This window comes from Phytophthora cinnamomi, assembly GCF_018691715.1.
Source record: "Phytophthora cinnamomi strain GKB4 chromosome Unknown Contig83, whole genome shotgun sequence".
Classification (NCBI taxonomy): domain Eukaryota; phylum Oomycota; class Peronosporomycetes; order Peronosporales; family Peronosporaceae; genus Phytophthora; species Phytophthora cinnamomi.
Window position 1 is genome coordinate 272,136 of NW_027151016.1, and position 20,905 is coordinate 293,040.

At 55.8% G+C, this 20,905-nt stretch overlaps 5 protein-coding genes across 5 annotated transcripts; 4 read left to right on the forward strand and 1 right to left on the reverse strand.

Moving 5' to 3' along the window:
• Window positions 1-5,909: 5,909 nt before the first annotated feature.
• On the forward strand, window positions 5,910-7,676 carry IUM83_11248 (choline dehydrogenase; the record flags this gene model as incomplete). Its single annotated transcript, XM_067935796.1, has 1 exon — window positions 5,910-7,676. One exon carries the CDS (start codon window positions 5,910-5,912, stop codon window positions 7,674-7,676), a length of 1,767 nt encoding a protein of 588 aa, XP_067784899.1.
• Window positions 7,677-8,325: 649 nt separating this feature from the next.
• On the forward strand, window positions 8,326-10,848 carry IUM83_11249 (Chloride Channel (ClC) Family; the record flags this gene model as incomplete). Its single annotated transcript, XM_067935797.1, has 2 exons — window positions 8,326-8,756; window positions 8,832-10,848. The coding sequence occupies 2 exons, from the start codon at window positions 8,326-8,328 to the stop codon at window positions 10,846-10,848; spliced, it is 2,448 nt and encodes an 815-aa protein (XP_067784960.1).
• A 263-nt stretch (window positions 10,849-11,111) lies between these two features.
• On the forward strand, window positions 11,112-13,591 carry IUM83_11250 (Chloride Channel (ClC) Family; the record flags this gene model as incomplete). Its single annotated transcript, XM_067935798.1, has 3 exons — window positions 11,112-11,473; window positions 11,537-11,642; window positions 11,774-13,591. The coding sequence occupies 3 exons, from the start codon at window positions 11,112-11,114 to the stop codon at window positions 13,589-13,591; spliced, it is 2,286 nt and encodes a 761-aa protein (XP_067785101.1).
• A 152-nt stretch (window positions 13,592-13,743) lies between these two features.
• On the reverse strand, window positions 13,744-15,602 carry IUM83_11251 (choline dehydrogenase; the record flags this gene model as incomplete). The annotated part of the gene is made up of 2 exons (XM_067935799.1): window positions 13,744-14,356; window positions 14,443-15,602. 2 exons carry the CDS (start codon window positions 15,600-15,602, stop codon window positions 13,744-13,746), a joined length of 1,773 nt encoding a protein of 590 aa, XP_067785003.1.
• Window positions 15,603-16,740: 1,138 nt separating this feature from the next.
• IUM83_11252 (Multidrug resistance-associated protein 9) lies at window positions 16,741-17,013 on the forward strand (the record flags this gene model as incomplete). Its single annotated transcript, XM_067935800.1, has 1 exon — window positions 16,741-17,013. One exon carries the CDS (start codon window positions 16,741-16,743, stop codon window positions 17,011-17,013), a length of 273 nt encoding a protein of 90 aa, XP_067785064.1.
• Between the last annotated feature and the right edge of the window lie 3,892 nt (window positions 17,014-20,905).

The following is a 20,905-nucleotide window of genomic DNA, read 5'->3' on the forward strand; positions in this document are numbered from 1 at the left end:
GTTCTGGCGTTCCATCACGGGGTGCAAGAAGGCAGTCGACGAGCTACACCGTTTGCCCTTGTAGATGGTCAAGTCGTGCCAGCCCACACCTTCCTGCTGGAACCCGTTCATGTCATTGGTGAACGGGTAACCCGCCTGCACTCCGGCATCCAAGAAGGCTTGAAACAACGGCTGGTCTTTTTGCGTGTCCCTCGACACATGAAGAGGGCCGTCACCTCCACGATAGTCGTCCCCACCGAGCTGGTGGTTCTGCGATTTCTTGAAATACGGCAAACAATCGGCATAACTCCACCCTTCCGCACCGTTCGCCTCCCAGTCATTGTAGTCCTTCGCATGACCTCGATTGTACACCATAGCGTTGATAGACGACGAGCCGCCGAGCACGCGACCGCGAGGGAACCCGATGCGTCGGTTGTTCAGGAACTCCTGCGGCTCCGTGAAGTAGTTCCAGTTGTACCGCTCGTCCGCCAGGTTGATGGGGACGGCCGCCGGCATCTCGATCAGGACCGAGTCCCAGCGGTTGCGGTCGCTGGGTCCCGCCTCCACCAGCAACACCTTGTTGCTCGGGTCGGCGCTCAGGCGGTTGGCGAGCACACAACCGGCGGACCCCGCACCGACGATGATGAAGTCGAACGCAGTTGATGTTGCGGAGGAGGCGAGTCCGCGCATTGAAGCGGTTGTTAGCGCATGCCCACTGCGTGCTGCTGCATGGTCGACGCACAACCCGTGGCGAAGCATCGTAACGAACCCGAGGAAACGAAGAATGACACGTCCCCCCAAGGATTCGGTGATACCGTGCCTTGTCGATTGGTACACAGCGGCCATACGCTGTTCGAGAACCGCCTGAGGATGCTCGAACAGAGAACACACAAGACGTTGCGTGGATCGTTGCCTCGCGAAGCCGTGATCAATCGCGGCATGCAGCGCTGTCCCGTACATACTTGTAGCGTTGCACGGCCAATGTCTACATGGCACGGCAGCGACGTCGCCTGGAATGGTTTGTGAAAAGGATCAATTACCTACGAGAAGTGTCTACATCATTCCGGTGGGCAGGAACAGTGGTCATAAAAACCTGATAAGCTTACTGTAAGGATTCATTTAGAATTCGAGCGCTCACTTCAATCTGCGCCTTACCGCTGGCTGGTTTCCCAGTTGCTCGGCTCGTACATCGGCACATCAGCCTTCGGCAGCGCCGGATTCCCCAGAATCATGTCCGCGGCCTTCTCAGCGATCATGATCACGGGCGCGTTCGTGTTGCCGCTCACGATGTTCGGCATGATGGACGCGTCCACAATACGGAGACCTTCCAGTCCATGGACGCGAGTCTGCGGGTCCACGACGGAGTTGTCGTCCACGCCCATGCGAGTCGTGCACGACACGTGGAACTCGGTGGCGACGTACTTGCGAGCCCAGGCATCGATCTCCTCATCGGACTGAACACTGTCGCGAGGAGAAATTCCTTCGCCGCAAAACTCCGCGAACGCATTCTGAGCGAAGATCTCGCGGGTCAGCTTCACGCCCTCGCGGAGGGTGACTCGGCTCTCCTCTTCGGCCATGTACTTCGGGTCGATAATGGGGTGCTCACGCGGATTGGCACTACGCAGCTTGAGGGTGCCGTTTCTGGAGCCTCGCATCAGCGAGATATGCCCGCTCATGGCATGGCCAATTTCCCGCAGCTGATAGTGTCCATCCACAGCGGCAGGGCTGAACTGAATTTGCAAGTCTGGTTGCTGTTTTCCAGGTGCGCTGGTTGGCAAAAACAAGTTAGTTGAAACGAAAAGTAGGTGAGTTCGTGAAAGCATCAATGACTTACGTTCGGATAAATCCGCCCACTTCACAGTGGGAGCTAGCTCCTGGGCCGGTCTTCGACGTGAACCATTCGTAGCCAATTTTGAGCACATTGCCCGGGAAGCGCTTGGTGGCATTGTACAGCGTAACAGGTTTCTTGCAGGAGAATTGCAGGTTAAGGCCAACGTGATCCTCCATGTTGTTGCCGACTGCTGGCAAGTGGTGAACAAGAGGCACACCAACTTCCTTCAAGTGATCTGCGTCACCCACTCCTGACAACAGCAGTAGCTGCGGCGTGTTGATGGCTCCACCCGAAAGAATCACCTCCTTCCCAGACAAAATCTTCGACACGGCTTTCGTCTTGTTATCCTCAATCTCGATGCCAACCACCTTCTTGCCCTCGAAGATCAACTTGTTCACGAGAGTGTCCGTCACGACAGTCAAGTTCTGGCGTTCCATCACGGGGTGCAAGAAGGCAGTCGACGAGCTACACCGTTTGCCCTTGTAGATGGTCAAGTCGTGCCAGCCCACACCTTCCTGCTGGAACCCGTTCATGTCATTGGTGAACGGGTAACCCGCCTGCACTCCGGCATCCAAGAAGGCTTGAAACAACGGCTGGTCTTTTTGCGTGTCCCTCGACACATGAAGAGGGCCGTCACCTCCACGATAGTCGTCCCCACCGAGCTGGTGGTTCTGCGATTTCTTGAAATACGGCAAACAATCGGCATAACTCCACCCTTCCGCACCGTTCGCCTCCCAGTCATTGTAGTCCTTCGCATGACCTCGATTGTACACCATAGCGTTGATAGACGACGAGCCGCCGAGCACGCGACCGCGAGGGAACCCGATGCGTCGGTTGTTCAGGAACTCCTGCGGCTCCGTGAAGTAGTTCCAGTTGTACCGCTCGTCCGCCAGGTTGATGGGGACGGCCGCCGGCATCTCGATCAGGACCGAGTCCCAGCGGTTGCGGTCGCTGGGTCCCGCCTCCACCAGCAACACCTTGTTGCTCGGGTCGGCGCTCAGGCGGTTGGCGAGCACACAACCGGCGGACCCCGCACCGACGATGATGAAGTCGAACGCAGTTGATGTTGCGGAGGAGGCGAGTCCGCGCATTGAAGCGGTTGTTAGCGCATGCCCACTGCGTGCTGCTGCATGGTCGACGCGCAACGCGTGGCGGAGCATCGTGGCACAACTCAGGACCCCGCAGAGATGAAAGTAGAGGGAACGCGTATCCTAGGATGCTACTGAGATTGTGTGCCACGATCGCGATGCCGTCGTCGATTCGTAGGGGCCATCATGTGCACTGCACATTGTGGAACCCCCCGGAGCTGTCAATCTTGTCGAATTGAGCTGCGTGACGTGCTCCCAGGTTGCATCGAAGGAGATCCTGGATAATTATCATCACCGGCCACAAATCCATCAAACATTTCACTGTTGCGTTTATGGAGGCACCAGGATTTAGTAAGTTGTGTGGCAAAGATGTCCTCTGTTTGCGTACTATCGAGCCCAGATATCGCTGTTGTTGATTGACTGTACGCCGTCTGAACTGGTTGGAGAACTGGGGAGGAAACGCGCCAATTTGCACACGTAAGGTACCTGAAAACATGGCTAGGGTAGTTGCTGTCATACCTAGCTAACACGCTGCGCGGGGACAGGGGGCAGAGGACAGGGAGACCGGAACCCAACTCGGCATAGAATGTCTTGCCTGATCCTGTTATATACTATACACACCGTTATAAAACCATTATTCTTTTGTCATCTTATAAGTGATTCAGGCATATGTGTTTATATAGTGAGTTGCACATGCACTCCTATCGCCCTAGCAACGAAAATTCAATTTGGTGAAAATCGTGCATGTCACGACCGAAAGAGCACTTTACACGACTTCAACAAGCTACTTCAGAAGTAAACACGTATTCATCGATCCTTTAGGTAACGACAGCGAAGAGCACGTGCCCTTGACAGGAGAAGGAACGAATGCATAAAAATCACTCTCAACTTGTCAGTTTACGCATGGTGCTACGACACCAAACGGACCGAGTGAATAGCACAGATCATGAATAACAAACGTCGACTTGCACTCGTGGTGGAGACGTGAAGAAGTCGATCCAGACAGGTCAAGAACTTGAAACTAACCAATAGCGAATAAGTGCGAGACGCTTCGGTGTAAGTGTGCACATTTGTTCCTAATGGAGATATAGTTGTTGAATAGTGAGAGAGCACTAACCTGTATGATAATACAGTGATTACCGCCATTTTAAAGTGTTCATAATTTTGAATCGATAGTAAGCTTTCGTTAACGAACATGTCTCCCGATACCGGTATGTAATTGCAGCTAGCAGGCAAGACGACCAAGCGGCTCCATGACGCAAACGGCAAAGCTACTCGGTCTTCGTCTCCTCTTCGTAATACGTCTTGTATTCTTTCCAAACGTCGTAGTCTGGGCTCTTGACGACAGTACTGCGTCAAAAAAACTTCTGGTAGATATGTCCTAGTTGGTAGCCCATCTTTCGCCAGTAGTAAAGCTTCGCCTTTTCGAACATATCCCCTGTCGAGAGGGTGCTATTTAAAATTGAGGGACTTTTGCTGACTTCGGTGGAAACTGCTTACTTACGAGTACCTACGAGCGCGCGACGTAGCGTTTTTGCACGTTGCTGAAGAATGAGTAATTGTGCCAGCCTATTGGTACACAATTTCTATTTTATATCCGCAGCTTAATTTTTTTCTAAACAATATGTTAAATTAACATTTTATTATAATAATAGTTCACTACTTAAAAATAATAATTATTTTTAATGGCTAACTTGAGTCAGTAGGTCATTAGTCGGCAGACCGCTAGATTAAGCTACCATGGGAGGGACAGGAGGTACGCGCTGTACATGTAAGAACGCTATCCTAGATGGATAGAGAGCAGGTGTCCAAGAAAATAAATGCATGGGGGGATCCTGCGTGTGGTAACGAAAACAAAAGAAAAAACGGCCTCTCAAACTCTGCGTTTACCTTTACCGTTCGCTTACACTCTGTTTAAAGTCGTTTCAATGTTCATCAGAAATCAGCAGTTGCAAACATTCGCGTCGCCGGAATAGCGATTTGAAGGTTTTACTCAGAATTCAGTTGTTTTTTTAAGGCCGCCCCCTATCGAGAACTCGTTCCCCGTCCTCGGTTAAGAGCTCCTGAAGGTGGCCTCCTAGACATGCAGATGTAGTGCGTGCTCCATGCTGGAACTTTCAACGTTTTACTTTGACCAAGGCATCACGCGAATGATGCAGCATCAGTGATGCCGTTTTGAAACTTCCGCCAAGCGTACACTTTGTTTCGCCATGTCTAATCTACGGTTAATCAGGCAGTCGTCCCCAGATAACACTCTACAACAACTCCAGCGGATCCACGCCTTGTGCTGACCCCACCACCACCACTTTTATTCAGCGCGATTGTGCAGAGCTCGCAGCGATGAAATATCGCACGCCCCCAGCAGCCCCTGACCGCTGCAAGTCCATACGTTCTCAAAGCAGCCCAGCCGCTCGCTAGGATAGCGGAGGCAGCACTCCACAGCGAGCAAGGTGGACAGCCCATTCCGGCAAGAATGGCGACGGATCTCGCAGCGGGTGCCGAGTCGGCACTGCCGACCGCATCGCGCTGCTCACACGATCTCATACTCCCGGGAAACTCCGCCACCAATATGAGGTACATGTAGACACCCCTTTGCCATCCACAGCAGAGCCCCAGGCTGGGGCCGCAAGCTTCGGTGGTGTCAATCTCCAGCTGGCGCGAAGTGGCTTCCGCGCTCCGGCTCTCTGCGGTCGTCCGGCGAAAATCCCGCTTGAGTGCCCTCGATCGGCGAAATTCCCCGCGTCAGTGCCTTCACAGTGCTGCGACACGCGGGCTCCGTGCTCGACGTCAACCACAGCAAACCAGGCGAGTCCACACCGCAGACGCCCGCTGTCCTTGCAGCCCCCCTTGGCTTCGGCTCCTCCTCATCTTTGCCCCCGCATACTGGCTGCCAGCGCCTGACTGATACCGTGTAGGCATTTCCACCAATCCGCGCCGGATCCTCAACAACTGCGGTCAGTCGCTCACTCTAAGATCGGCTCGCGACCGCACACGTTGAACCAGAGGCTCCGATGCTGCGCCAGTCGCTCCGCCGCTCCCCCGCCGCCCTGCGCCGCGTCGCGCCCACACCCGCGCGCGCGCTGAGCGCGTCCGCCGCCGCATCGCCGAGCGAGTACGACTACGTGATCGTGGGCGGCGGCTCGGCCGGCTGCGTGCTGGCCAACCGCCTGAGCGAGGACGCCGCCAACAAGGTGCTGCTGGTCGAGACGGGCCCGAGCGACCGCGGCAAGTGGGACTCGTGGAAGATCCACATGCCCGCCGCGCTCACGTACAACCTGGGCGACGACAAGTACAACTGGGACTACTACACGGAGCCGCAGACGCAGCTGAACGGCCGCCGCCTGCCCTGGCCGCGCGGCCGCGTGCTCGGCGGCTCGTCGTCGCTCAACGCCATGGTCTACATCCGCGGCCACGCCTACGACTACGACGACTGGCAGGAGGCAGGCGCCGACGGCTGGAGCTACGCCGACTGCCTGCCCTACTTCCGCAAGGCGCAGAGCCACGAGCTCGGCGCCGACGACTACCGCGGCGGCGACGGCCCTCTGCACGTGGTCCGCGGCAACCAGAAGGACCAGATCCTGTTCCAGAAGTTCATCGACGCCGGCGTGCAGGCCGGCTACCCGTTCACGGACGACATGAACGGCTTCCAGCAGGAGGGCTTCGGCTGGATGGACATGACGGTCTGGAAGGGCCTGCGCTGGAGCACGGCCTCCGCCTACCTGCGGCCGGCCATGCAGCGCCCCAACCTCACGGTGGTCACCGAAACCTTCGTGAGCAAGGTGCTGCTCGAGGGCAAGCGGGCCGTGGGCGTCCAGACCGAGGACCGCAAGAGCAAGACCGCCACGCAGGTGCGCGCCGCCAAGGAGGTCATCCTCTCGGGCGGCGCCATCAACTCGCCGCAGCTGCTCATGCTCTCGGGCATCGGCGACGCCGACCACCTCAAGGAGGTGGGCGTGCCGCTGGTGCAGCACCTGCCCGCGGTCGGCCAGAATATGGAGGACCACCTCGACCTGTACATCCAGTACATGTGCAAGAAGCCCATTACGCTGCACAACGCGACGTGGAAGTACCCGCACAAGATGGTCGCCATCGGCCTGGAGTGGATCTTGCGCCAGACCGGCATGGGCGCGTCGGCCCACCTCGAGTCGGGCGGCTTCATCCGCAGCGCCCCCGGCAAGCGCCACCCAGACCTGCAGTATCACTTCCTGCCTGGCTCGCTCACGGGTCAGCTCACGCCCGGAGCCTACCACGCCATGCAGGCCCACTGCTCGCCGATGCGTGCGCTGAGCCGCGGTTGGCTCAAGCTACGCAGCAACAACCCGCACGAGCACCCGATCATCGAGCCCAACTACCTGAGCGTGGAGCAAGACCTGGTGGACATGCGCAACGGCGTGAAGCTGACGCGCGAGATCCTGGAGCAGCAGACGCTCGACGAGTACCGCGCCGACCCGATCTCGCCGTCCAAGGAGGTGCAGACCGACGCTCAGATCGACGAGTGGATCCGCCAGAACACGGAGAGCGCGTACCACCCGTCGTGCACGAACCGCATGGGCGTTGACGAGAACACGGTCGTGGACCCGCAGACGCGCGTGCACGGCGTCGACAACCTGCGTGTCGTCGACGCGTCCATCATGCCCAACATCGTGAGCGGAAACCTGAACGCGCCGACCATTATGATCGCTGAGAAGGCTGCCGACATCATCCTGGGCAAGACCCCTCTGCCCAAGTCGACGGCGCCCGTGTACCAGCCGAAGAACTGGGAGACCAGCCAGAGATAAGCGGGTAGCTACCGCATACTGCAGACGCGCGTAGGGTGGGGCCAGCTGCAACTATGCGCTGCCCAACACTCCTCGCTCGAGTATGGCAAAGAAGTAAGGTTAGCTTGGTTTCTAGAGCTACGTCAAATGTCAAGTACGCTTCCTCGCTCCGCGCAGGAGCTGTGTCAAGATGAGTCTGACGACGTTGAAGTCAACCGAGTTGTAAACGAATACACGCACCAAATCGGGTGCCCGATTCATTTGTGCGTTATGACCTGCGAACACCCGAACGCCTTGTCCGGCGTGTGCTGCAGTGCGTTACTTCCTGTAAATGACTAGCGCCACCGCCACCACGTGCGCCAAAGGTGCCGAATATCTTCAGAGCTGGAGAGCAGATAAGGTTGGTTCCTCGCTCTCCGGCTCCTCCAAAATTTGCACCTGTCGTATTTTCTTTCGCGGCGACGCCAAGACGCTGCCCAGCCTCACATATACTAGTAGCTCTCCACTTTATCGCCGCGCCGCGCATCTCGCTCTCGCGCTGCTTGGTGTCGCAGCATTGGCGCGTCGTCGCATCGCGCAGCAGCCTGGAAATAGCAGTCAGGCGGAATCCGTCGACGCGCTGCGAGTACTGCGGGGTGAGATCGAGGGCTGTCGGAGGTTGGCAGCGGCCATGGAGCTGGCAAAGGACCAGTTGGGCGCGACCGACGCGATGCTGCCGGCGCACCAGCGGCGCACGGGGCGCATCGGCAGCCTGCACGAGTTCCAGCAGCGCGCCGCCCGCTACGACGGGCAGAGCATCAGCGGGCCCAGCAACGACCGCCAGATCCCCATCGCCGCCCTGCTGCGGGACGAGAACAGCCCCAGCGTCTCGGACACGCACGTGAATGGCGCTGCTGGTCGGCGCGGCAGCGACGGATCCGATTTCCTCGAGACGTTCCGCCAATACGGCGGGCGGCGGTCGATCTCGGGGGTGTCGCTCTTCGGGGGCGAGCGGGGCCGCGCGCTGAACAAGAACGCGTACTATCGCCGACAACTCAAGGCCGTGAGCTTCCTGGTACTGCTCGGTGTCATCGGGGGGCCCATGAACTACGGCATCCGCATGTAATTCGTCGTCGTGGCTCAACTTCAATGCTGGTTGATACGGGGCTGACGTTCTTGTTGTTGCTGTTTGTGCAGTTTGTACAACTACCTGGTTGAGCTGAGGGGATGGCTAGTCGACCAGGCCCCCAACTACGCATCGGAGCTCGCGGCCTGGACAGCGCACACCGTCGTCTTCTCGGGGCTGGGGCTCTTCTTCACGCAGCTCGCTCCTGTCGCTGCCGGGTCGGGGGTCTCGCAGATGAAGTCAATTCTTACGGGGATCGACCCGCGCATGTACCTCCCTGGGTACTTCGACTTCTCCACCTTCCTGGCCAAGGTTGCGGGCTTGGTGTGCTCGGTCGGTGCCGGTCTCATCGTCGGCACGGAGGGGGCCTACGTGCACATCATGTCCATCGTCACGCACCACTTGCTCAAAACGCCCATGTTTAAGGGCTTCAGTGTGCACCTCAATGGGCGACTGCAACTGCTGGCCGCAGCCTGCGCGGTGGGCGTGTCGTCACTGTTCTCATCGCCCATCGGTGGGGTGCTCTTCTCGATGGAGGTGACGTCCACCTACTACCTCATGTCCAACTACATCAAGGCGTTCATCAGCGCGGTGTCTGGGGCAGTCATGTTGCGCGTGACGTTGGTGCTGGCCCAGAGTAAATCCAACCTCGCAACGCAGGCAGTGCTAAAGACGCAGTTTCCTGTCAGTCCATTCACGATCTGGGAGATACCGCTATACATCCTGCTAGGCGCTGTGCTGGGACTGCTCTGCACGGCGATGATGTGGTTCTTGCGCAAGATCGCCGAGCGCAGGAGCGCATTTCGAAAGTCGTCCCAGAGATGGAAGCAAGTCCTGGTCACATGGATTGATCCGCTCGTCGTGGCAATACTGACGGCCGTGCTCACCTTCGTGCCTGGGAAATTTGCACAGCACAACTCAATGGACGATCTTGCCATTTTATTCACTGAAGACGAGCTTCCCTCTGCGTGGCAAGTGGTGTCCAAGTACTATGCGCTCTCCGTTTTGTCCGCCGTGTTCATGTTCTTGCTGCCACTGTGCATCACGCTGAGGATCCCCACCGGGATATGGGTGCCGACATTTATCGCAGGCGCTGCCTTCGGGCGCATGTTTGGCGAGGTGATCGCAACGCTGTTTCCAGGCATCAATGTGATCCCTGGGACGTATGCGTTGGCTGGAGCTGCTGCGTTCGGGTCTGCCGCAACGCGCGCGCTTTCCGTGGCGGTCATTACGCTGGAAATCACCGCAGCGATGTCGATGATCCTCCCGCTGTTCTGCGCCTCTCTCGCGGCGATGGCCGTCTCGAACCTGTTCAAGGAGAAATCCGTCTACGACACGCTGCTGGTCGTGAGTGGCATGCCCTTCCTCCCTCTCATCGACTTCGAGCCCACCACGACCGCCGGTGATATCGTGGAGCCGTGCTTGGTCTACCTCACGAAGAAAACGACGATAGCCCGCATCCTGCTCGCGCTCCAGCGGCTCCCGCATCACGAAATTCCGGTCGTCGACAACGAAGCGACGATGATCTTGCTGGGCGTCGTCAGCGGCTCGCAGTTGCGGAGGTTCGTGAGGAAGTACTACGAGTCCAGCAGCCTCGGAGGTGTCGACGAAGACCTTGGCGAAAGGCCCCAGCGCGATCCGCCGCCGATGTCGTGGGCCACGCTGAAGGACAAGCTCACGTTCAACACGCGGACCGACAACACCGGCGGCTTCAACGGCATGGGCTCCATCGACATCACGTACAACGCGCTGTCGACCCAGAAGCCGCACGTGCTCGGAGCTGGAGGTGGAGCTGGTGCGGTGCCGTTCCTCATGGACGACGCGAAGATGCTGGGGCTGCTGAACGAAGGCTGGGACAGCGCCAAGGCCGAGAAGCTCAACGTCACCGTGAAGATCACCGAGGGCCGGGTCTGCGTCATCCGGCCGATGTCCATGACCATCTCCAGCAACACGCCGCTGGACGACCTGCACATGATCTTCACCATGCTGCGCTGCGACCACTGCTTCGTGTGCGACCACGGGGCGCTGGAGGGCGTCGTGACTACCAAAGGACTCCTGCGCTCGGGCAAGTTCTGCGCCGCAGCGTAATGTATAGCACCAATCGTCCAATTCGATGGAGAACCTGCTTGTTCGACCCCATCCGAGCTCACTGCGTCGGTGGGCGCTACTACCAAAGCTTCCGTTTGTAGCTGCTATTATTCCGCGCTGAACACGAACGAGGAACGGGAATCGGAATCGGAATGCATCGAGTAAAAGTGCACGACGTCACCCTGTGACATGGATGGGAGCGCTTACTCGAGCCGGGCTCAAATCCCTCGGCCTCACTCGCCAATTCGCTGTTGGTAGCGCGGATGGTGTCCGCTATCGGTGCTGCCCATGAGCTCCAGGACCAGCTGCTGCCTGCTCATAAGCGCCGCACGGGGCGAATCGCGAGTCTAAGCGAGTTCCAGCAGCGGGCCGCGTCGTATCGCCATGAGGACAGCTCGGTGGAGGACTATTTAGTCGATGTGGACGCTCGAAGTGAAGACTCGGATTTGCTAGACGCCTTCCGCAAGTACGCGGCGCAGCGCTCCATGTCCAGCGGCTCGCTCTTCGGTGGGGATCGCGCGAGCGCCAAGAACAAACAGAAGTACTATCGACGCCAGCTCAAGGCCGTGAGCTTCTTGGTGCTCCTGGGGGTCATTGGAGGACCGCTCAACTACGGGATCAGAAGGTGAAGATAGTGTTGTGGGACGTTTGGCGTGAGTGAATAGAGGGCTGAGTGTTTGAGTTGCAGTGTCTGCCAGGAGCTGCTGGACTTGAGAGACACGATGATTAGCCAGACGACATCGGAACCTGCGCGGTATTTCATTTGGACGGGACACACCCTCGTCTTCACCCTGGTGGGTCTTCTTATCACTCGGATTGCACCTGTAGCAGCAGGTAAAAGGGTGGTGGTAATATTGGTACGATGGCGAGGGTTTCTAACTCTCGTTCGCTCTCGTGTGTGTTTCAAGGCTCTGGGGTTTCGCAGATGAAGGCGGTATTAACTGGCATCGATCCGCGGTTGTATCTCCCTGGGTACTTCGACTTCGCCACCCTCGTGACTAAAATCCTGGGGTTGATATGCTCGGTCGGCGCTGGTTTGGTCGTTGGCACTGAAGGTGCGTACGTGCACATCATGTCAATCGTGACGCATCACCTCCTGCGCTCGCCACTTTACTGCGGCTTCAGCTCGCACCTCAACGGCAGGATTCAGCTCCTAGCTGCGGCCTGTGCCGTCGGTGTTTCTTCGCTGTTCTCGTCCCCAATTGGCGGCGTCCTATTCTCGATGGAGGTCACGGCAACTTACTACCTCATGTCGAACTACATCAAAGCGTTCATTAGTGCCGTGTCTGGCGCAATTATGCTGCGGTTGACCCTGGTGCTAGCGAAGAGTACATCAAAGCAAGCCACCACCGCAATTCTGGCCACGTCGTTCGGTGACGACCCATTCTCGATCTGGGAAATCCCGCTGTACATGTTGATGGGAGCGCTTCTCGGACTATTGTGCACTGCGATGATCAAGTTGCTGCGCGTTGTAGCCGAGACTCGACGAGATCTGCGCAAGTCATCGCTGACTTGGAAAAGAATGCTCGTTGACTGGATTGATCCCATTGTTGTCGCTGTCTTGTGCGGAACTCTAACCTACGTCCCTGGTGAGTTCGCTCACAGTACGACGATTTACACGCTGTCGACACTTTTCACTGAATCGGGCCTTCCCGACTCGTGGTACAAGTTCTCCAAGTTCTACACGTTGTCCATTCTACCGGCAATATTTATGTTTCTTCTGCCGGTGTGTATTTCGCTGAAGATGCCAACTGGTGTCTGGGTTCCTACGTTTATCGGTGGTGCTGCGTTCGGTCGGCTATTTGGCGAGGCACTGACAACATTGTTTCCGGGCATTGGTGCAACGCCCGGTGCATACGCACTGGCGGGAGCTGCTGCTTTTGGTGGTGCCGCTACGCGAGCAGTGTCCGTGGCTGTGATCACGCTCGAAATCACCGGTGAAATGTCGTTGATCCTCCCGATTTTTTGCGCTGTGCTTGCTGCTATGGCAACGTCGAATTTGTTCAGGGAGAGATCAGTGTACGACACGTTGCTGGTTGTTGGTGGCACTCCATTCCTTCCTATCTTGGACTTCGAACCGGACGCATGTGCTGGGGATATCGTCGAGGTGTTCACGGTGTATATCACTAAGAAAACTACGGTGGCAAGGCTGCTTCTGGCGCTTCATCGACTTCCAAGCCAGGATATTCCTGTTGTTCAGGACGACAAGTCCATGGTCCTTCTGGGCGTTGTGAGCTCTGCGCATCTGAAGAAGTTCATTCGAGCGTACTACCTAGCAAACGGTCTACCTGATGTGGAACAGGACCTTGGCGAAGAACCCAAGGCGTCGTCGTCGGGATTCTCGTGGGCTACCATGGTGGACGGCATTAGAAGCAAGCGAGAGGGAGGACTAAATGGCGAAATGTCGGTCGATGAGACGTACAGCGCGCTTACTTCAGCTAACGGAACTGGGCCGGTGCCTTTCTTGATGGACGACGACAAAATGCTCACGTTGCTGAGCGATGGATGGTCGGCTTTCAAACGCGCAAAGCTCAACGACAGAGTAAAGATCACAGATGACAACACCTGCATTATCCAGCCTCTTGGCATGACGATCTCGAGCAGCACGTCGCTGGGTGACTTGCACGTCATATTTACCATGCTGAGATGCGATCATTGTTTTGTGTGCAACCGTGGATCACTTGAGGGTGTAGTGACCATGAAGGGTTTGCTTCATTCGGGCAAGCTCTATTGCATTAGCTGATTTTACTTGAATGGAGTTTGCCTTGGGCGTCCATAGTCCACGTCAGTGGGGGTGTACACAGAGATTTCAACGATACGAACATTGATTGAGGCATCAAAACGAGTCTACGAGGCCGTCAGGCACCGCTCCACATCAGAGATGGATACGACCAATTAGCGCTGGCTGGTCTCCCAGTTCTTCGCCTGGTACACGGGTACGTTCGACTTCGGCAGCGCTGGGTTGCCCAAGATGATGTCGGCAGCCTTTTCGGCCATCATCATCACCGGTCCGTTGAGATTGCCGCTCACGATGTTAGGCATGATGGACGCATCCACGATGCGAAGGCCCTCCATGCCGTGCACGCGCGTCTCGGAGTCAACAGCTGTGTTTTCGCCCTCGCCCATGCGAGCCGTGCACGACGGGTGGTAGACTGTGCCAGCGTTCTGACGCACCCAGGCATCGATCTCCTCGTCGCTTTGGGCGCTGTCAGTGGGCGACAGTGCCTCGCCGCGGAACGCGTCAAAGGCCTTCTGCTTGAAGATTTCACGGGTGAGCTTCACGCCGTTGCGGATGTCGACAATGTCCTCGTGGGTGCCGAGGTAGTTGGGCTCGATGATCGGGTGCTCGCGCGGGTTCTTGCTGCGCAGCTTGAGGTAGCCGCGGCTGGTTGCGCGCATTGTGGAGCAGTGGCCAGTCATGACGTGGCCTGCACGAACGTGAAGTCCTTCGTCAATGGAGCCCGGCAGGAAGTGATACTGCAGGTCCGGGTGGTTCTTTCCAGGGGCACTATACAATACAAGACCAGCAGAGGCATGCGTGTGAGTACTACAAAACTGGAGAATCAATCATAACCCGCGCAGCGCACAACTTACGTTCGGATGAAGCCGCCAGACTCAATCTGCGAAGACGAACCAGGGCCGGTTTGAGACGTGAGCCACTCCAGAGCAATCGCAACCATCTTGTGCGGGAAGCGCCAAGTGGCGTTGTAGAGAGTAATGGGCTTCTTGCACTCAAAGTGCAGGTAGGTGCCCAGGTGATCCTCCATGTTCTTGCCAATGGCCGGCAGGTGGTGAACCAGCGGGACCCCCACCTCCTTCAAGTGGTTGGCATCACCCACACCGGACAGCATGAGGAGCTGTGGGGTGTTAATGGCTCCGCTGGACAGAATGACCTCCTTCGCCGTGCGGATCTGCGAGATCGCCTTGGACTTGTTGTCTTCAACTTCAATGCCCACCGCCTTCTTGCCCTCGAAGATGACCTTGTTCACGAACGTGTCGGTGATGACCGTCAGGTTCTTGCGATCCATTGCAGGGTGCAGGTAGCCGGCGGCGGCACTCCAGCGCTTACCCTTGTGGATGGTCATGTCCATCCAGCCGAGACCTTCTTGCTGATACCCGTTCATGTCCACCGCCTCCGGGTATCCGGCCTGCACGCCCGCATCAATGAACGCCTGGAAGAGCGGCTGGGCCTTGTCCTGCGTCTTGCGCGTGACGCGCATCGGGCCGCTGCCACCGCGGTATTCATCTTCGCCCAGACCGTGGGTCGTGGACTTCTTGAAGTACGGCAGGCAGTCCGCGTAGCTCCAGCCCTTGGCGCCAGCCTTCTCCCAGTCGTCGTAGTCGAAGGCGTGGCCTCGGTTGTAGACCATGGCATTGATGGAGGACGAACCTCCAAGCACGCGTCCGCGCGGCCACGGAATTCGTCGGCCGTCCAAGTTCTTTTGGGGCTCCGTGTAGTAGTTCCAGTTATAGCGGTCGTCCGCCAGGTTGTACGCCAGCGCGGCGGGCATGTGGATGCGGACCGAGTCCCATTTGCCGACATCGTTGGGACCGGACTCCACCAGCAGCACCTTGTTGTTCGGGTCGGCGCTCAGGCGGTTGGCGAGCACGCAGCCAGCAGAGCCTCCGCCGACGATAACGTAGTCGTACTCCCCCGATGCTGCGGAGGAGCTGAGAGCGCGGGTCGAAGAGGTCTGCACTCCCAGACGACTACCGGAAGCGAGGGCCTTTGCTTGGAGCGAACGACGAAGCATCTTGGACGCAAGGAGACCGAGTTCAGTGCGCTGGAAGCCGCAGAATGGGAAATGGACACCCGCGTTGCGGCCGTTTCGCTGTCTCGGTAGCAGGACGCATTGCGTCGACACGTCATTGAATTGTTGAAGTTGGGGACGGAACTGCTACATCCAGCGGCAGTCTAGTGGATCCACCCGCAGCAGGTGGACAGGTGATAGGATCGTCATGATGCAAAAAGAGACGTGCGGCTGTCGGTTGAAGCACGGCACGGGGTTTCACCGATACTGTTCATCCATCTGCGGAATCTACCTCCGCTGGGCGAATCCGATCGATTTCACTTTACCGTATTGATCATTTCGTCAAACATGTGATGGTGATAACACTTTTGTTAAACAAATCGCCTTAAGCAATCATCCACAACTTCAACCACGTCAACGTAAGCTTTGTGGTCGGTCTGTCAGATGAGCACACCGAAAACTTTGCCTGAGTGTGAAAAATCTGGTTTACATCAAAATGGATACAGTGGTGCTCAACAGGATTGACACAGGCGCGGAGCCAGAACCAAAATCTGAGGGGGCCAGACCAAAAATCAGGATTGGCAAAACCATGGTAATAATACCTTGGTAAAACCAAACGCCAGGTTCTTATGGTTTTACCTCTGGTATTGGTGGTTTAACGGGTGGTTTTTGGCTTTACATAAAAACGCGCACTTCGGCTCGTGGCAAGCGATTTCAATGCGTTGCATTCTTCACCTGACCGTCGGCCATCTCTAGAGCCCGTCCCGGGCCACTTTCTTCTCCGGGCCGCCGTCTAACCGTGATGCTTCCAAAGGCAAGAAAAGCGGTGGAGCTGTTAGCGTGCTTGCGTGTATAATCTTCATGATCTAAAGCTGAACTCACTTGTTCCTGGAGCTGAGGTCGGCGGATACTATCTCTACGGAGCACAGTGAAGCAAGATCAGGTGTTTTGCGTCAATTTCGGAACTGGGGGACACACAAGAGCTCACTTATGGTGACGTATCTGCACTTGCGACTTCGACAACGGCAGCTTGTTGATCGACGACGTGGACATCGCGAGCATTCAGCTGCGCGAGCTGCGGCGCAGTTTGGCCATCATCCCGCAGGACTCGGTGATGTTCAGCGGCCCGCTGTAAGAGAACCTGGACCCGTTCCACGAGAACGCGGACGAGCGTCTGTGGCGCGTGCTAAAGCAGGTGCGCTTGGCGGCATACCTGTGTGGCTGGGGCGCCAAGCTGGACTTCGAGGTGACGGAGGGCGGCGGCAATCTGTCGGTGGGGCAGCGCCAGCTCATCTGCATCGTGCTTGCACTGCTCAAGGACAGCAAGGTGGTGGTACTGGACGAGGCCACGGCCATGGGCGCGCTGATCCAGCGCACGGCTAGCAGACGTTCGCGAACAATACGGTGCTGGTGATCGCGCACCGCATCAACGCGACTCTGCACTGCGACAAGACCGCGGCGAAGGATGGCGATATGGTGGTCGAGTTTGATTTCCTGTCGCATCTGTTTCGCTATTGGCACAACCAGAGTCGGCATTTGCTGCGTTGGCCATGGTGAGGTGAAGCGTTTTGGCAAGGATGTTGATGTAATGTATATGCACGTAAGCCGTGGCAATACGAAGTACATTCATCTCTTCTCTCCTACGAGCACTCCTGGAGGGGAATGGGTGCTGCGTTTGGTAACAACCAAGCATAGTACCACCGCTGTGCATTAGCAGCGTTTGCGACCCCAGTCGATTACATACAGGTGAACTTTTCATTCATTGTAGACGCTGACCTTACCTCCTCTGAGGTACGCGTTGAGGGCTCATAAAGAGCGCTGCTGTTTGCAAAACGTTAAAAGTAAGTGTTGTGATTTCATAGATAAAAACGATGCAGCCAAAGCTAGCATTACCTGGTTGTGCCCCGCACCTGCCACCCTGTTTACAAAGTGCAGCCAACGTACCTTTCTGCGCACGCAAACCCTTCACTTTCTCTTGTGGAAACGTGTCAATGCCTCGAGTGTCATTAGGATCCGGAAAGGGCCGTTTGTCGCCTGTGGGAATCGGAGCCTTCGCCTGATCAATTATCTCCAAAACCTTATTTTTCAAGCTCCACACGCTCCGCATCACGTGCGTCTGCTGCGGCTTCTTCGGCATCCATTCAAAATTCGTCGTCGTCGTCCAAATCACTTACCACAGCTCGCCAATGATCGACCACTCGTTCAGGAGCGACTCCTTCATTAAATAAGGATGGGTCAGATTCCATGTCGTCATTGTTCTCGTTAGCCATGACGTGAACGCACTCAAATCCTTCATCGCTACGCCGGGGTTCTGTTGGGTTAACCAACCTTTTCTTGCGTGGGTTGGCAGTATTGGTTTCGCTTCGATTCCATTCACGCACTTGTTTGCGCACAGCTGAAGTAGCGCTCGCAAGTCGCTGTATTCACACCAATCGATAGAACCACAATGGCTAGAGCTGGTAACTTGCTGTTGAGGTGCATTCTGCTCATCATCTTCCAAAATGCAGGGATTGTCCCGACTTGTTTGTACTCAGGCGACTTAGTGTTTCCTTCAACCCAGCTAAGTAGTTCCCCCATCAATCCAGCAGTGTCTTCACCAACAAATCGCCGATAGTAGTACTCGCCGATGTAACAAATTGAGGCACTTGAAGTGAGTGGTGTTTTATCAAGCAATTGTTTTGCGTTTGTTGTTAGCACAGGATGTAAGAATAGTGCCAGAAGCATAAGGGGCTGCTCGCATTGATACCTGCGTCTCTCAGCTTCCCGAACAAGGGCATCCTCACCAGAAAACCCCGTAAAAATGTCGATGTAGCATCCAACATCTGCGAGAGTATTGTCATCCCTTTGCAGCTTCAGCGATGCGTAGGCAAGCGGTCGCACAATCGATTCTGCTTTGGCTAAATCCTCCCAGAAGGTGGGGTCATTAAACACAAGTAAGGCACTGGGAAATTTAGTGTTTAGGCGATTAACCAGCGCCAAAGTCTCCAGAGCACGCCGTACACGAAGCAGCGACGCAAAGCACCCCTGCCTGCTGTTCCAGCACGTCTCACATAGCGAAATAAACTTCCAAAACCTATCATACTCGTTGGTCATGTACTTCTTAGCTTCCATCAACCACTTGGTCGCTGATCCATTTAGAGCATTCACTGGATCAGATGCTTGCTTGGTGACAGTTGCATAAGCTGAGTTCAATACGGCTTTCACGAAATTGTTTAGTGCATGCGCAAATCAGAAGACAAATGCAAACTGGGGCCATCGAAGACTTAGAATTCGTCGAGCACGGCCACATTGCCCTGCATTGTCAGTGATTATTGCTCCGACATTCCACCCGTCAGCAATCATCCTCATAATCATCCCGTCCATTTGCTCTGCAATTACTACACCATTGTGCTCAGACCCAGTAGGTATGAGATCGTAAGTCATCTCACGTCCAAACAATGTCAGCTGACAGCCCATTAACTGTGCTTTGAAAATGTTTTCCCAACCATCGGATAGGAAGTTCACTCGCCCTCCTGTTGTTTTTTTATGATCCTTGAGAATACTGGAGTCTTCACCTTCACATTGCAGCGCGTACTCATCAAGAATGGCTCCTCCCAACTGTTTGCGACTAGGAAGGAGTGAAACAATGTCTTCCTTCATCTCTTGTACTTGACGAAGAAAACGCTTCGCCGATAGACGCTCGATAAAGCTGTCAGGAAGTAGGTTGTCGGCCTGAAACTCAACGATTGTGCGCTGAAGTCGCGCGCACTCAGCGTCCCGAGAACTGCCAGGGAAGAAGTCGTCGCTGCACCTCTGCCTTTTTTCACTGTTCCATGAAGGTGTGCTATCATCTTCACATGGACGTGTCGATGCGTTGGATTCCTCCGACCTTTGTGATATTGCTGCTCCGCTCGGAGAACTCGCCTGGGCTCGAATGAAGGCTTTGTAGTACGCGCACTTCTTTAAATGGCTCCTATAATTCTCGATCCGCCCCTGAATCCTCTGAGACTCGTCCAGCGAGGAAGGGACAGTTAGTGCAGACGCGAAGGTCCTGTTCTTGTTGATGATGATATCTCGCTCCTTCTCCCGATCACGATAAGCAGCGTCACAGTGTCTGCAGATATGCTCTGTTCGCTTGAACTTGCATTCCACCCCAGTGTCGATTAACTCCAAGCGCTCATTGCTTGAGGGGTGTCCCATTGCCAGCGAGGCTTCTCACTGGGGAATGATTCGTGGAGTGCGAGTGCGATCTACTGACAGCTGTTGTAGTGGGTCTAACTTGACTCACTACTTTTGCTTACACGTTGCGCTACGTGTATGAGGAAGCGTAAGTACTTAGTAATTACTTGAGTTAATTATATTTGAATACACAAATATAATTTAAATCAGATAAGACTCCAAGTGACTTAGATCAGGTAAAATGAGAACTGTATTGTTTGTAAATTGATCTTCCTCCTAAATCTGCTAAAACTGTTTATCATCTATGAAAGGGGTTGGCAGCGGCTGGCTGTCAGAGCCCCGCCAATATGCACGTCTCTAATTGGTAGAAAGATGCTGCTTTCTACCAATAGGATCTTTGGGTAGGTGTGGACCACTCATTGTGGTGGCTCACTTCAATGTATCCATTGGTGTGACTTACAGTGCAAGGTGAGGAAGTATCTAAAACTTTTAACAGATACCTTATCTGTTAAAATCACAAGTGGCTTGTAGCCACTTGTGCGTGTAACCCCGTTACACCATCCCCCCCCCCTTAAGGTTAGACGCGCGGGGTCTCCGCACGTCAATCTTCTGAATTGACCATTCGTCAATTCTCCGCGTTTGGAGAAGAAACCCGCGCTCATTCAACGATGAGCGCGCCCCAGAAGAAGAACCCGAAGGCGCTGGAGAGTCATCTCTCCATCGATGACTACTTCGAGCGCCAGAAGGCGAAGTATGGCGACGTCGTCGACTTCGACGACGACGATGAAGACATGGAGGACGAGAAGGACTCGTCCTCGAAGCGCAAAGACTCAGTGTCGAGCAAATCGCTCGACCCTCATGCCAAGAACATTCGCCCGCGTGAAGGGGACGAATCGGACGCTTCGAGTTCGAAGCGTTCGCGAACTGAGAGCGGTACCCCACTCGCTTCCGCTGGGGCTCTCAGTTCTCCGCGCGCTGCAACTGCAGCGCGTGATTCCAAAGCTCAAGGCTCTCCGCGCGCTGCGCCTGCAGCGCGCGATCCTTGGATGCCGTCCGCGTCCGAGATTTCGGACCGGTATGGGAACTCGGTACCTCCGAATGAGGTGCCGCTGTATGTATGCAGCGCCATCAAAGATGACGTTGTGGCT